The sequence below is a fragment of the Tiliqua scincoides genome, chromosome 4 (genome assembly GCF_035046505.1).
Source record: "Tiliqua scincoides isolate rTilSci1 chromosome 4, rTilSci1.hap2, whole genome shotgun sequence".
NCBI classification, from domain to species: Eukaryota; Metazoa; Chordata; class Lepidosauria; order Squamata; family Scincidae; genus Tiliqua; species Tiliqua scincoides.
The window spans coordinates 7,243,418-7,259,303 of record NC_089824.1 but is presented as its reverse complement, the minus strand read 5'-3'; the positions used below and the strand labels follow the sequence as shown (position 1 = coordinate 7,259,303).

The window sequence follows — 15,886 nt, the reverse complement described above, 5'->3', positions numbered from 1 at the left end:
AACAGTAGTCAGATAAAAGTCAGAATAAAAGAGCATAAAACAGCAGTACTTAGAGGAATCAAGCCTGTAGAAAGCAACTAAAAGATGTATAAAAGATGTTAAAAAGGCCATGAAGTCAGAAGGCTTGATTAAACAACAAGGTCTTCAGGCCTCACCGAAAAGTCTCCAGAGAGGGAGCCATTCTCAAGTCAAGGGGAAGGGAGTTCCACAACGTTGGTGCCACTACTGAGAAGGCCCTATTTCTTGCCGCTGCCATTTTAGGTTTTTGTTTTTTTTTAAATCACTAGAGCTGATGTCAAGTGCCAAGGACTGGTACCTGTGTACATAAAAGTCATCAAGGCAAAAGCTTCCCAGGATAGCCTGGATAAGGAGAAAAAGTTAAAGAGTATGTATGTATGTACTGCATTTTTATTATGCTTTTCTCCTCATATGGAGACCCAAAGAGGCTTATAGAATATCCTAAAAAAGAAAATACAAAAAAAAAAAATCATAAAATCACAATTAAAACAAATACAAAACACCCTAAAAACCCCCCACACAAAAAATATTTAAAACAACATAAAGAACAAAAGAGCCAAGCAACAACAGACAGTGAGGTGTTATAATGCCATAGCAGGCAACCAATAAGGTCCTGGTATGAGTCTGCTCTCATTTCAATGTATCAGAGCTAATACTAGAACTCTGATTCAGTTGTGTGAGTGCCATCAAGTTGGCCACTGGTTTTTTGTTCGCTACTGATTTGTCGAGTGACTTGTACCATTATATATTTAAATAAATAAATAAATGGGGGTGACACCAACCCAAGCGATGCCACTGCATTTAGGTTGTGCGCATGATATTGTAATGCATTCTGTCTGGTCTGGTACAGGAGGCGGTTCACCATAGGGGTGGCACAATAAGAACATAAGAGCAGCCCCACTGGGTAAGGCCATAGGCCCATCTAGTCCAGCTTCCTGTATCTCACAGCGGCCCCACCAAATGCCCCAGGGAGCCCTAAAGACAACAAGACACCTGCATCCTGGTGCCCTCCCTTGCATCTGGCATAGCCCATTTCTAAAATCAGAAGGTTGCACATACACATCATAGCTTGTAACCCATAATGGATTTTTCCTCCAGAAACTTGTCCAGTCCCCTTTTAAAGGCGTCCAGGCCAGATGCCATCACCACATCCTGTGGCAAGGAGTTCCACAGACCAACCACACGCCAAGTAAAGAAATATTTTCTTTTGTCTGTCCTAACTCTCCCTTGCTCAATTCTAGTGGATGTCCCCTGGTTCTGGTGTTATGTGAGAGTGTAAAGAGCATCTCTCTATCCACTCTATCCAGCTCCTGCATAATTTTGTATGTCTCAATCATGTCCCCCCTCAGGCATCTCTTTTCTAGGCTGAAGAGGCCCAAATGCTGTAGCCTTTCCTCATAAGGAAGGTGCCCCAGCCCCATAATCATCTTGGTCACTCTCTTTTGCACCTTTTCCGTTTCCACTATGAGCTCTCATACCTAGTGATGCCTCTGAGTGCAGCCATGCCAAGTAGGCACATAGAGCATCCAATGGTGAGGTGAGGGCATAATCAGGAAACTTGAGAAAAGAAAAGAATAATACCTCTCCATAGGCCTCCTCAGACCTATACCAGCAATATAGTTGGCATATATGTCAGTATGTGGAGCGAAATGGGAAGGGATGGGATAGGCTCCTGGCACATGCCAGAGCTGCCAGGATCTACCTCCTCCCTCCCCAATCCACCTCTGCCCTTTCCCCTCCCTGCCCCAAACTCCCTCAGCCCTCATCCTTCCTGCCCCTACTGCCCACGTACTGAAAGCAGTAAAGCATACACAATGCTCTGCTGATTTCCAGCAGTGTCCTGGAAGGACATGGCCCAGCTTTTGCACCACCACAAAGGACCCTGAGCTGCCAGAAAGCAATTGGGCCATTTCCTATCTGCTTGTCAGATGGCTACGCCTGAGCTTAAGGTATTACTCAGTGCCACCTGAGACATAAGCGTTGGCATATATGATAGAGAAAGATGCAACATAATTGAAACAGCTGGAAGCAATTACCGGCCTTTGTACTTAGGAAGTTGTTGATGAAGCAGACCGCAAGAAGCACAGGGACCTGCCCCTGCTAATGGGACACCAGCTAAGAGGTGTGTAGGAAACTTCATCATCACAATATTGTAACTGTGCTCCACCCTTCTAGCAGCTGAACTAAGAGGAAGCATTTATCTGATGTTCTCCCCCCAGGATCTGGTGGTCAACACTGGATGGAAAACATCTAGAGAAGAGATAGCAGAGATGCTGAGATTCTGAATAGGAACCTTCCAAGCCCATTTGGTCTCTGTTGTGAAAACGTGAATGAGATGAAGGTAAGACATTTTCTACATGGAATCTCTTCTTGTTCCTTTATTCCTACCAAAGTCATCATGTAATGGGGCAGGTGCCGCTGCTGTCAAACCCACCCCCCTCCTAGACCAATTCACCCACACTTCCCCCTTTGCCTCCTCATTCCACCCAGCCCACCCCATCCCATTCAACTCACCCCCACCCCTGATCTGGACTTACCTGCTCCAGCAGGCCTCTATTGCTCTGCTGGAGTCAATAGGAAGGCTCTGGCCTTCCTGCCAGCGCACTTGGGCCTTGCACTATTGCAAAGCATTTCACGGTGCTTTCGTGACAGTGCAGCCAGTGGAGTGTAGTTCCACTGGCAAAGGCCCTTGTTTGGATTGGGCAACTCATTATTTTTTTTACTCCTAACAGTCTGCAACTAGAAATGCCTAATTTGATAAATTGCTCTGTCTTGGTGAGACTTTCCTTTTCTCTTACGTATGAGTTTCCGGGTAACTACAGTCTAGAGTTATCCCAGGCTACCAATTATTCAATTGTTGTATTAAAAATATGAGAAATATCCTTAATAAAAATTAACAATGAAATAAATTGCCACAGGAAGTAGTGATGGCATCTTGCCTGGGTGCCTTTAAGAGGGGATTGGATAAATTTCTGGAGGAAAAGTTCGTTACGGGTTACAAATCATAGTAGGTATGTCCAAGCCCTTGGCTTTAGAGGCAGGTTGCTTCTGATTGCCAGATGCAGGGGAGGGCACCGGGACTTAGATTGTGTCTGTTGTCTTGTGTGTTCCCTGGGGCATTTGGTGGGCCAGGAAGCTGGACTATATGGGCCTTTGACCTGATCCAGCTTATGTTCTCATGTTCTTAAATGAATTTTAGGGGTCTTTAAAAGAAGATTAGACAATTTTATTTTAATATAAGTAAAGGGATGACCATTATACAAAAACAAAACCCAGCTCTACATATATACTGATGGGGTCTGAAGAACCAGGAAAATGATTTTGGAAAGCTAAGTGAAAATGTTGACCCCATATGCAGCAAGCTGTGCAAAAGGGAAATCCCATGCTAAGAGCAATTAGGAAAGGAATAGAAAATTAAACTGTTAATATTAGAATGTCCTTGTATGCAAACTGATTGTGTAGATGCATTTGAAAAGCATACAGTTCTGGTTGGGAGTGGACTGAAAAACAAATTCCCTACATTTTACCCTTGTTGCTGCAGCCAGTAGTAGAAGGGCAAGCAGGGGACATTATGCTCTTGTTTTAATACATGTGTGTGTTGTTGGCATCCTTCAGTCTCGGAAGACTATGGTATCGCGCTCTGAATAGTGGTTCTGGAACAGAGTGTCCTCTCCAGTGCGCAAAGCCTGGGTAAAGTAGATATGGAGGATAGACTGTTACCCACGCAGCAAATCCCCCCTCTCCACGTCGCTGAAATGGTCCAATGGAAAGGCAGAAGCCAATACGGTTGGTTCCAGCATCACCAAAAATGTCATCGGATAAATTGAAAGCATAAGCAGATGTAAATCCTTGTGAATCACTGTGAGCTCTGTTTTGAGTGGAAAGGAAGTATATATGCCATTTAAAAATGCATACAAAAAGAGGTGAGGTTGGAGGAACCTACCACTAGGTACAGAAGGACATCAACCTGACCCTGGAAGTGTATTAGCTTGTGCTTGATAAACAGGGCTAAGTTATCTCATTGGCATTTTGTTGGACTGTGCTGTGTTTAAAAGGGAAAGTTTTGTAACCACACCACAGCTGCAGTGTGAGATAGAAAGAGTGCTGGCCTGTTTGCTGTAAAGAGGAAATAATAAATGCTCCTGAGTGTTTGAATATCCAACCCATTTCTTATCTCCCTTTGTGGCTGTCCACATATCCGATCAGTTAACAAAAAGACTTCTTTTCTCCCACGGAACTTGCGAGCCGTCCACAGCATACATTGTTCTGGTGACACAGCTGTTCTCAGGATCCTTGCAGTTGATCACTTGTGTGAACATAGTGTAAGAACCAAGGGAGAGCCCTGCTGGATCAGGCCATGGGCCCTTCTAGTCCAACTTCCTGTATCTTACTGTGGCCCAGCAGATGCCTCAAGAAGCACTCCAGAGAACATGAGAACATTGCCATTCATTTGCATCTAGCATTGTACGCTTCCTGTTCCTCAAAAAAATATAAAAAAATACTTCACATGCCCTTGTCTTCCTCCTCACAGTCTGCAGTTTGATGTGGCTGATGGGATAAATTGTTTCCTCTTGGTAGGTCTCTCAGGCTGCAATCCTAACCACACATTCCTGAGAGTAAGCCCCATTGAACAAAATAAGACTTTCTTCTGAGTAGACCTGGTTAGGATTGTGCCCTCAGTTACTTTTGTGCACAATTCTTTGCATATGTGCACAATATAGAAAAACCCACACAAAGCAAACAGGGTAAATATATGGTAAATATATACCAAAGCAACTGTTACCCTGCACATGCAGACGCGTGTGGCCTCTGGGAACCAAGTGCCTCTGGGAACTAAGTGCCAGGTAAGGCACAAGAGTTTAGCATCTGGGCGAAGAGAAGGCAAGGAGACCTCTGAGTTTTGGAGAAGGAGAGGAGGAGGAGCAGGAGGAGGAGGTAAGTGTACTCATTCTAACGCTTTGTCTTTCTAACTCCCTGTCTTCTAACCTTAACCTTAACCTTACCTTTAAAGCAACCTTAAATCAAAATTGAAAGTTAGCACCTAAGGGAGGTACATAGGGCTACTCTGAGCAGGAGCAGAGTCCTACTCGTGAGTAAGAGCAGAGTCCTACTCGTGAGTAAGTGCCCAAGGGTCAGGCATTTAAATCAAAATTGAAAGTTAGCTGCACCTAAGGTAGCACTTAATCGAAGGAAGGGAGGAGGATAAAGTGAAAAGCAGGTTTTCTACTTGTTTAAATTAAACCTATACTTAACCCAGGTTAAACCTAATCTAAGTTAGAACATAACCTAAACAGGTCAGTAAATTGGGACACAGGATCTAGAGAGCAATAAATAATTAAACAAACCCAAATAAAAATTAGCTTGAGGTTACAAAAACAGTCCAGCCTAAGAGAACAGAACTAGGAGGGAAAGGACCTAGGAAGGGCCAATTCCCAACCCATTAAGAGCCCCATTAGGCTAATCCAAGCAGTCCATTCAGGAGCCTGCAGAGTAGGTCACGCCCATCAGCAGCCATTTGCCTTCCTGAGCTTTTGTAAACTCACCTGGGAAGGCCAGCCCCCTTTCAATCAGGAAGGAGGGAGGGAGGAGGAGCCAGCCAGGAATATAAAGCTAGGCAGGCCATCGCGTGAGGCTCTCTGCAGATGCGTGTGGCCTCTGGGAACCAAGTGCCAGGTAAGGCACAAGAGTTTAGCATCTGGGCGAGTTCAGCAGCAGGGCGAGGAGGCCAGGGCCCCATACACTGCCCTTCCTCTTCCCTAGAGAAAAGGGCTGCTATCCAGTGTACGGTTTTTAAAAGGACCCCTAAATAAAACAACAACAACAACAAAAAAGCTATGCAGTCAGACAGCCAGCAGCAGAGTGGGGGCTATCCAGTGTTCTGCATCGAGTGCCACATGTATGATTATATGCCTCTGGGGCATAAGTCATGGGTGTGTCCTCGGTGCAAGGAGCTCCAGGCTCTCAGGGAACGCGTCCGCTCCCTTGAAGCCTTGGTGGCCGACCTGGAGAAGCGCAGGCAGCCAGAGGAGCACCGTGGGGAGACTTCTGGGGACAATCAGGCTTCGTTCCAACCTCAGGCGTGCAGCTCCTCGGCTGCCCGGGTGGGAAGTCTCGGGACTGGAGGACGTCATCCTGGAGAGGAGGGAAACAATCCCCTAGGGGGGATCCCTTCTCCAGGGGATGGGCCCGTATCCGAGCGCACTCGGGATACTCCTCGGCGGGAGGGGGGTCGGGGGCTTCTTGTAGTGGGGGATTCGATTATTAGAAACATAGAGAGGGGGGTTTGCGACGGATGTGAGGACCGCATGGTGACTTGCCTGCCTGGTGCGAAGGTTGCGGACATCACTTCTCGTCTAGACAGGCTAGTAGACAGTGCTGGGGGAGAGGTAGAGGCTGTGGTGCATGTCAGCACCAACGATGTGGGCAAGTGTAGCTGGGAGGTCCTGGAGGCCAAATTTAGGCTTTTAGGCAGGAAGCTGAAAGCCAGGACCTCAAAGGTAGCGTTCTCTGAAGTGCTACCTGTTCCATGCGCAGGGCCAGCTAGGCAGGCGGAGATCAGGGGTCTCAATGCGTGGATGAGACGGTGGTGTAGGGAGGAGGGGTTTAGATTCGTTAGGCACTGGGGAACGTTTTGGGACAAGTGGGGCCTGTACAAGAGGGACGGGCTCCATTTGAACCAGAATGGAACCAGACTGCTGGCGCATAACATTAAAAAGGTGGCAGAGCAGCTTTTAAACTGATCCCTGGGGGAAGGCCGACAGGAGCCGAGGGGCATCCGGTTCGGGACTCCTCATCCCTATGGGATGAGGATGGGGAGGTTAGAGAACAACAAGACAAAGGCAGGGTAGGAGAAGAAATTGGGAAAGGTAGGGAGATGGGATGTGATAGACGGTTTGGCACAATGAGAGGATGCGGGGACAAAGGAGCGAATAAGCAGCCCATCCTGGGGCATTCTGTGTATAAATGCTTTTATGCGAATGCCCGAAGTCTACGAGCAAAGGTGGGAGAACTGGAATGTCTGGTGACAAGGGAAAATATTGACATAGTGGGCATAACGGAAACCTGGTGGAATGCGGAGAATCAGTGGGATACCGCAATCCCGGGCTATAAACTCTACAGGAGGGACAGGCAGGGGCGTGTTGGAGGTGGGGTGGCCCTTTATGTTAAGGAAGGGATAGAATCCAGCAAAGTAGAGATTGAAGGTGGGTCCGACTCCACCGTAGAATCTCTGTGGGTTAAATTACCAGGCTTGTGCAGCGATGTAATACTGGGGGCGTGCTATCGTCCTCCAGACCAGAAATCAGATGGGGACCTTGAAATGAGGAAACAGATCAGGGAGGTGACAAGGAGGGACAGGGTTGTAATCATGGGGGACTTCAATTATCCTCATATTGACTGGGTCAATTTGTGTTCTGGTCACGATAAGGAAACCGGATTTCTTGACGTACTAAATGACTGTGGCTTAGATCAGCTAGTCACGGAGCCCACCAGAGGACAGGTGACTCTGGATTTAATTTTGTGCGGTACGCAGGTCCTGGTCAGAGATGTAAACGTTACTGAGCCATTGGGGAACAGTGATCATGCTGCGATCCGTTTTGACGTGCACGTTGGGGGAAGAATACCAGGCAAATCTCTAACAAAAACCCTTGACTTCCGACGGGCAGACTTCCCTCAAATGAGGAGGCTGGTTAGAAGGAGGTTGAAAGGGAGGGTAAAAAGAGTCCAGTCTCTCCAGAGTGCATGGAGGCTGCTTAAAACAACAGCAATAGAGGCCCAGCAGAGGTGTATACCGCAAAGAAAGAAGGGTTCCACTAAATCCAGGAGAGTGCCCGCATGGCTAACCAGCCAAGTTAGAGAGGCTGTGAAGGGCAAGGAAGCTTCCTTCCGTAAATGGAAGTCTTGCCCTAATGAAGAGAATAAAAAGGAACATAAACTGTGGCAAAAGAAATGTAAGAAGGTGATAGGGGAGGCCAAGCGAGACTATGAGGAACGCATGGCCAGCAACATTAAGGGGAATAATAAAAGCTTCTTCAAATATGTTAGAAGCAGGAAACCCGCCAGAGAAGCAGTTGGCCCTCTGGATGGTGAGGGAGGGAAAGGGGAGATAAAAGGAGACTTAGAGATGGCAGAGAAATTAAATGAGTTCTTTGCATCTGTCTTCACGGCAGAAGACCTCGGGCAGATACCGCTGCCCGAACGGCCCCTCCTAACCGAGGAGTTAAGTCAGATAGAGGTTAAAAGAGAAGATGTTTCAGACCTGATTGATAAATTAAAGATCAATAAGTCACCGGGCCCTGATGGCATACACCCAAGGGTTATTAAGGAATTGAAGAATGAAGTTGCAGATCTCTTGACTAAGGTATGCAACTTGTCCCTCAAAACGGCCATGGTACCAGAAGATTGGAGGATAGCAAATGTCACGCCTATTTTTAAAAAGGGAAAGAGGGGGGACCCGGGAAACTATAGGCCGGTCAGCCTAACATCCATACCGGGTAAGATGGTGGAATGCCTCATCAAAGATAGGATCTCAAAACACATAGACGAACAGGCCTTGCTGAGGGAGAGTCAGCATGGCTTCTGTAAGGGTAAGTCTTGCCTCACAAACCTTATAGAATTCTTTGAAAAGGTCAGCAGGCATGTGGATGCGGGAGAACCCGTGGACATTATATATCTGGACTTTCAGAAGGCGTTTGACACGGTCCCTCACCAAAGGCTACTGAAAAAACTCCACAGTCAGGGAATTAGAGGACAGGTCCTCTCGTGGATTGAGAACTGGTTGGAGGCCAGGAAGCAGAGAGTGGGTGTCAATGGGCAATTTTCACAATGGAGAGAGATGAAAAGCGGTGTGCCCCAAGGATCTGTCCTGGGACCGGTGCTTTTCAACCTCTTCATAAATGACCTGGAGACAGGGTTGAGCAGTGAAGTGGCTAAGTTTGCAGACGACACCAAACTTTTCCGAGTGGTAAAGACCAGAAGTGATTGTGAGGAGCTCCAGAAGGATCTCTCCAGACTGGCAGAATGGGCAGCAAAATGGCAGATGCGCTTCAATGTCAGTAAGTGTAAAGTCATGCACATTGGGGCAAAAAAATCAAAACTTTAGATATAGGCTGATGGGTTCTGAGCTGTCTGTGACAGATCAGGAGAGAGATCTTGGGGTGGTGGTGGACAGGTCGATGAAAGTGTCGACCCAATGTGCGGCGGCAGTGAAGAAGGCCAATTCTATGCTTGGGATCATTAGGAAGGGTATTGAGAACAAAATGGCTAGTATTATAATGGCGTTGTACAAATCGATGGTAAGGCCACACCTGGAGTATTGTGTCCAGTTCTGGTCGCCGCATCTCAAAAAAGACATAGTGGAAATGGAAAAGGTGCAAAAGAGAGCGACTAAGATGATTCCGGTGCTGGGGCACCTTCCTTATGAGGAAAGGCTACAGCGTTTGGGCCTCTTCAGCCTAGAAAAGAGACGCTTGAGGGGGGACATGATTGAGACATACAAAATTATGCAGGGGATGGACAGAGTGGATAGGGAGATGCTCTTTACACTCTCACATAATACCAGAACCAGGGGACATCCACTAAAATTGAGTGTTGGGCGGGTTAGGACAGACAAAAGAAAATATTTCTTTACTCAGCGCGTGGTTGGTCTGTGGAACTCCTTGCCACAGGATGTGGTGCTGGCGTCTAGCCTAGACGCCTTTAAAAGGGGATTGGACGAGTTTCTGGAGGAAAAATCCATTATGGGATACAAGCCATGATGTGTATGCGCAACCTCCTGATTTTAGGAATGGGTTAAGTCAGAATGCCAGATGTAGGGGAGAGCACCAGGATGAGGTCTCTTGTTATCTGGTGTGCTCCCTGGGGCATTTGGTGGGCCGCTGTGAGATACAGGAAGCTGGACTAGATGGGCCTATGGCCTGATCCAGTGGGGCTGTTCTTATGTTCTTATGTTCTTATGATCTTGTCTGATCTTGGAAGCTAAGCAGAGTCAGGCCTTTTTAGTACTTGGATGGGAGACCACCTGGGAATACCAGGTGCTGTAGGCTTATACCATAGTCTTTCGAGACTGAAGGTTGCCAACCACCAAGTTATATGGAAGTGTTTCCCTTTCTCTGGAATGATGAGTTACAGTCCAATCCTAGCCAAATTTCTGGCAGCCGCAGTGGAGCCCAGAGGTAAGGGAAAAATTGTTCCCTTACCTTGAGGAGGCCTCCATGACTATCTGACCACCACAGAATGCAATGTGTACCCTGTTGGTATGGCTGCATCAGTGTTGGAAAGTTGGATAGCATTGGGCTCTTGGTGCTCACGGTGTTACAGACTCTTGCCAATGTGCTTTGGGTATGTAGTCCTGGGTGTAGATTAGAAGCACTGCAGCAGATGGCTCTAGACATACAAGGGTGAGATCCACTCAGATCCCAGCAGACTGTTAGGAAGGCCTTGTTCACCCTGACGTTACTCATGAATGCTTGCATCATCTCTAGTCATGCTACAATTCTGTTTGCTTCCAAAGATATTTGGAGACAGTGGCATAGTTAGAGGGGGTACAAAGCACAAAGGCGCCTGAATGCACCGTGCCAGTGGCTCTTCTCCCTCCCCTTTGGAGCCATTCTCAGTGGTGGGAGCAAAACAAAGATGTACGCCAAAATGGGTCCAAAGGGGAGGGGACGCTTGCACGGTTCATTCAGGAACCTGCAAAACTTCATGTTTTGCACCCCCTTTAGCTATGCCACTGTTTGGAGATAAATGCTATATGCCCAGTATATACATGGCACAAGCCAAAGGGAATTTTCCCTTATCATGTTTAAGGGCACTTACTCCATAATCTGACCTGGACACATTCCACACCAGCATGTAACCCATTAGAGACACAGTCAGATGGGGTGCTCTCATGCGTCCATGCTCGATGCATTTGGGCTGCACTAAAGAAAAGTACATTTCTAGCTTATGAAGGCACATGGAAGGCTTACTTGGGTAAATCCTTTCCTGGTAATTCATGTCCTGAAGAAACTGAACTCTAATTCTCATCACGGACCACCCTATATCAATGAAATATATACAGGTAGATTACCCCTTATCTGTACATCTAAAATCCAGGCTATTCTGAAATCCAAGAAGACCAAGACTTTAAAAAAATTTCTGTAGTGTGAACACTGTCAGTGGCATCACTAGGGTTCGCGTCACCCGGTGCAGGAGACCAGCACATCACCCCCATGCAGTGGGCAGGTCAACACTCCAGGTGGTGGGTATGGTGATCTACCATCGCTCCACCCCCACTGATTTTTTGTCTGTATCTTTTGATAAAATAAAGATATTTCAACGCAGTTTGTTTCATTGCATTCTGCATGAAATTACACATTGATTAATATATAACATGATATTATTATTTTTACAAACTGTGATTTCAGTGATTTTGGTCACTAGTGGTGTCACCTTCCCCCAGGGTGTCAACTTACTAACACCTTATTGGAGCAGTTCTCAAATTTTTAGCACTGGGGCCCACTTTTTAGAATGACAATCTATCCAGGACCCATCATAAAGCAAATTAAAATAAATAATTATAATTAAATTAAAGTAAAACAAATAATTAAATAAGGGGAAGCCAGCCCTGTTCCACCGAGTGAATTTTCTCTGTAGCCTGCCAACAATAACCCCCCTAATAACCCCCCCCCCCCAAAAAAAGAATCAGTAAGATTTTCACCCCTACCCATTACCCAGTTCAATTTAAGTTATTATATTTCAAGCATATCACTATCAGGACACACCTAGCTTTACATGTCTGAGAGCCCAAGCCTATGCCTGTCTACTCAGAAGTAAGTCCCATTATAGTCAGTGGGGCTTACTCCCAGGAAAGTGTGGATAGGATTTCAGCCTAAAACAGAAAAAAATTCACCTTACCCTGTCCTGTTTCATTCTTTTTATGGGGGGGGGGCTGCCTTCTGGAGCATTTGTTGAGCTCCAGTTGCATCAAATCAGCACTATTCTGGTGGCCTCACATTTCCCTTTGCCTGACCTGCCCAGGAGCCAAGGCACATTTGCTGACTCGCAAGTAAACTCGACTGTGTGGCTTAGTTCCGCTTTCCAAAGGGCTCAATACATTCGCCAGCTTGGAGGGCTCCTTCTTGGGGGCTGCGTTCATTGGATCAGGACCATTCTGACGTTGTTGGAGTCTTCTCAGCCTGCCCTTTCTGATGGACTAAGGCAGGTTCGCCTACTTGCGAGTAAACGCACGATACGACTCGGTTTCACTTTCCACTGGGCTCCATGCATTTTTTGTTTTCCATTTTTTTGCCAATAACTTTTGATAGAAAGGAGATATTTCACTCCTGTTTTCTTCATTGCATTCTGCTGGAAATTCCACATCCAAAGGTATGTAACATGATGGAGTTATTCTTAACCACCGTGATTTTAGCGCGTCACCCCCCCCCAGTGCGTGTCACCTCCCTTGCACATCACCTGGTGTAGCCCACACCACCTGCACCCCCTAGTGAAGCCACTGGGTCTTGTGCTCATTCCCACCTACAGTGCAAGGACAGGCTGTAAGTTCTATTCCCTGCTCTGTGGTGTGTACCTCTACATACATGGTTGAAAAATGTCCAAGAGGCCAGCAGACGCCCATACGGGTACAAGTGAAAAGAGCAAGAGGAAGCATTTCTCATTATATATATGCAATTATTCCAAAATCCAGTCAAATTTGAAATCCAGACACCTTCCTGTCCCAAGATATCTGCATAAGGAGTACTCAAGCAGTGTATCTTCCTTTCTTTACACTGGTTTCAGTTCATGAAGCAGGACTGGAAAAATGAATGTGAGGGCCCAATCCTATCCAACTTTCTGGCACCACTGTAGCTGCAATGTAGCCCCGAGTTAAGGAAATAAATGTTCCTTTATCCTGAAGTGGCCTCCATGACCTCCCCACACACAGGATACATTGCATGCCCCATTGGTTGGCTGCATCAGCACTGGAAAGTTGGAAAGGATTAGGTCCTTATGTCTGCAGTATATCTTTAAAAGCCAGTGACTGATCCCACTTTGTCTCTTCTCTCCAAACAGGAGTGTGAGTTAACATCATTAGAACCAGTGATTCTTTTAGGACCACAATGAGCTCATCCTCCCCGCTCCGATACGGATCTCCAATCTGTGGTGGTACATGTGAAAATCACACGCAAACATTTCCTGGAAACCTTTCCCATGAGTTCTACTACATGATCTTATGCTCCATGAACGTCTCCACATTTGGAAGATTTAAGTCAATTGCGCAGATTGTCGCCATCGTCACCATCCTTATCTGCTTGGTTGGGCTAGTGGGGAACGGAAGCGTCATCTGGCTGCTTGGCTTCCACATCGAGAGAAACCCTGTCTCGGTCTACATCTTGAACTTGGCCATTGCTGATTTTGGTACCCTCGTATTTATGTCAGCTGGCCTTATACTGTGGATCATTAAAAGTTCCTTTGAATTATCTGATCAAATTGTCAATGTACCACTGCAAATACTGGCTAACCTCTATTACTTCACATACACAGTCAGCTTATATCTTCTGACCACCATTGGTGTGGCAAGATGTCTTTTAATACTCTTCCCACTCTGGGTCCGATGCCAGCGGGCAAGGAATCTTTCTGCCATTATATCATGCTTGTTCTGGTCAGTTGCTGCCCTGTTTAATGCAATGCAGTTTTTAGTTTATTGTTTTTTTCCAGTGGAAACATGGATCACAGTGGTAAAGATCATTTCTGGCATTAACCTCTTGACCTTCGTACCAGTCATGATTGTCTCCACAATGATCCTGTTTACCAAAGTCTGTTGTAGGTTACAGAAATATCACCCAGGAAGGCTATACACAGTCATCTTCGCCACCCTGCTTTTCTTTGTCATTGCTGCTGTTCCAATCAAAATTTTATTCTTTGTGGCCATCTTTGTCGAGAATATTCCCAGTCTAATCATACCAGTTGTTGTCATGTTCACCTCTGTCAACAGCAGTGTTAACCCAATAATTTACTACTTTGTGGGGAGACACAGGAAGCACAGAACTTGGGAGTCAGTGAGGGTTGTGTTCCAGAGAGTTTTTAAACATGATGCAGACAGCGCAGGAAACCAAACCGTGTTCCCAAACCAATGATGTCAGTCAACTGAAGTTTTATCCACGTGCAGCAAAATCCTATCTTGCACTGGAACAGGCACGCCAGGAGGCCTGCGTTGTAGCCGGCGCAAGATTGGGACCTGAAGTGGCTCAGCTGGAGGCAAGGGGGAACTCTTCTCCTTACCCCCAGGTAAGCCACCACAGCCCCGATGGATCTCCTCTGAACTTGCGCCACCTTGCGCTGCTCGGGGAATGGGGTTGGGATCCAACATAACAGCCGGGTCACAAACCCACCCATGCACCCCCGGGAATGCTCTCCACCCACCCTCCCCGCACCCCAGAACACCTCCCTCCCACCTCCTCCCCGCCCTCTCCAGATCCTTGCGTTGGATGAGCTCAGCTGACATAACCCTCCATGCCCAAGTCAGTGCGGAGACTGGATTCAGCCTCCACAGGCTGGCACACATCCCTGCGCCGGCCCAGCTGACTCTCAAGGAGGCACAAATGTTCTTTACGGCACGTTTGTGACCCTCCTGGGCCCATGGAGACTTGTGTCTTAGTCTTTTGCCATAGTGTACAAAGGCAACTCTTTGAATGGAGAACTTTTTTTTATCCTCACATTTAAAAAACAAACACCAAAATATTAATCCAATGAATTTTCTGCAAATAATTACATGGATTCTAGAGTACAAAAAGAGCAACTAATGTCAGTGATTACACAGATTATGCACATTTTGCTTTCTTAAAAGTTGGACTTATTCTTGGGTATACTTGGGATGCTGAATCCAAAAATGGCATCGGTTTTGCCTGATTGGCTCTAGTTTGGGGGGCACAGCATAGCCACCTTATATGCGGATTCAAGCAGTCATGGTATATATATATTTCCCAGCCCGTGACTGACTAGTGATCTGCCTTTAGTACTAATTAGCTGATCAGGAAGGATATGTTGTCCCTTGCTCTGCTGCATTAGCTCCCTAAACAGTTGGTTAGCAGTGCTGTGCTACTGAGACAAGGCCATGAAAGCAAGTCATTTATGCTAAAACTAATCATTTATGTAAATGCTATGTTATGGGTGTTTATAACTAAATTAGTTATTAGTTGTTATGGTTAAGAAATAGGGAAAATGTTATGTTTAGCATGCTTATATGTTTGGAACAAAAAGCATTTTTTGGTCTCTGTCTGCAAACAGCAGACAGGCTGTAATGTTTCTTGGCAAACGGCCAAAGCATCAGATAAAGAGAACGCTTCATGAAAAAAGGGAGTATGAAGCTGGAATTTCCATCTTAGCTTAATTGCTAGTATGACAAATGAATACTGAGAGAGTTATTTACACCAGAGCATCACAGAAGAGTCAAATAAATTACTAAGTTAGCATGCATTCTTCAATATTTTAATAGTTATTGCTTAAAAGTGTAAATTAATGTTAGTAGCAATGTATGGTAGTTTAAAGTGAATTTTAGCTGTCAGAATAGTTAGATCAAAGCATGAAATACACAGAAAGGTGAAAAAGTTATTAAAGAGGCTTAAAGCCACAAGTCTGAAAATGCGACCTTGAGAAGCAAATGTCTGGCAAAAGTTAATTAACAAGGAGACGCTGGAATGTGGTATAAAGTTATATTAAGCAAAAGCATTCCAACTCTGTAGACTCAAGTTCCCGCCTGTCACTTTAATTGGAACTAGAGAGTTACAACTTAAAGTGAGATTAGATACAACATACAGAGGAACTAGGGAGAAGCCAAGAAGCAGGATGTGCCTGCAACAATTAATTAGGAAGAGTTATATCTCTTGGCACC

At 46.0% G+C, this 15,886-nt stretch overlaps 1 protein-coding gene across 1 annotated transcript; it reads left to right on the top strand.

Moving 5' to 3' along the window:
- Positions 1-13,115: 13,115 nt before the first annotated feature.
- On the top strand, positions 13,116-14,132 carry LOC136647575 (mas-related G-protein coupled receptor member H-like). The gene has a single exon (XM_066623197.1). The coding sequence runs from the start codon at positions 13,116-13,118 to the stop codon at positions 14,130-14,132; it is 1,017 nt and encodes a 338-aa protein (XP_066479294.1).
- The last annotated feature ends 1,754 nt before the right edge of the window (positions 14,133-15,886 follow it).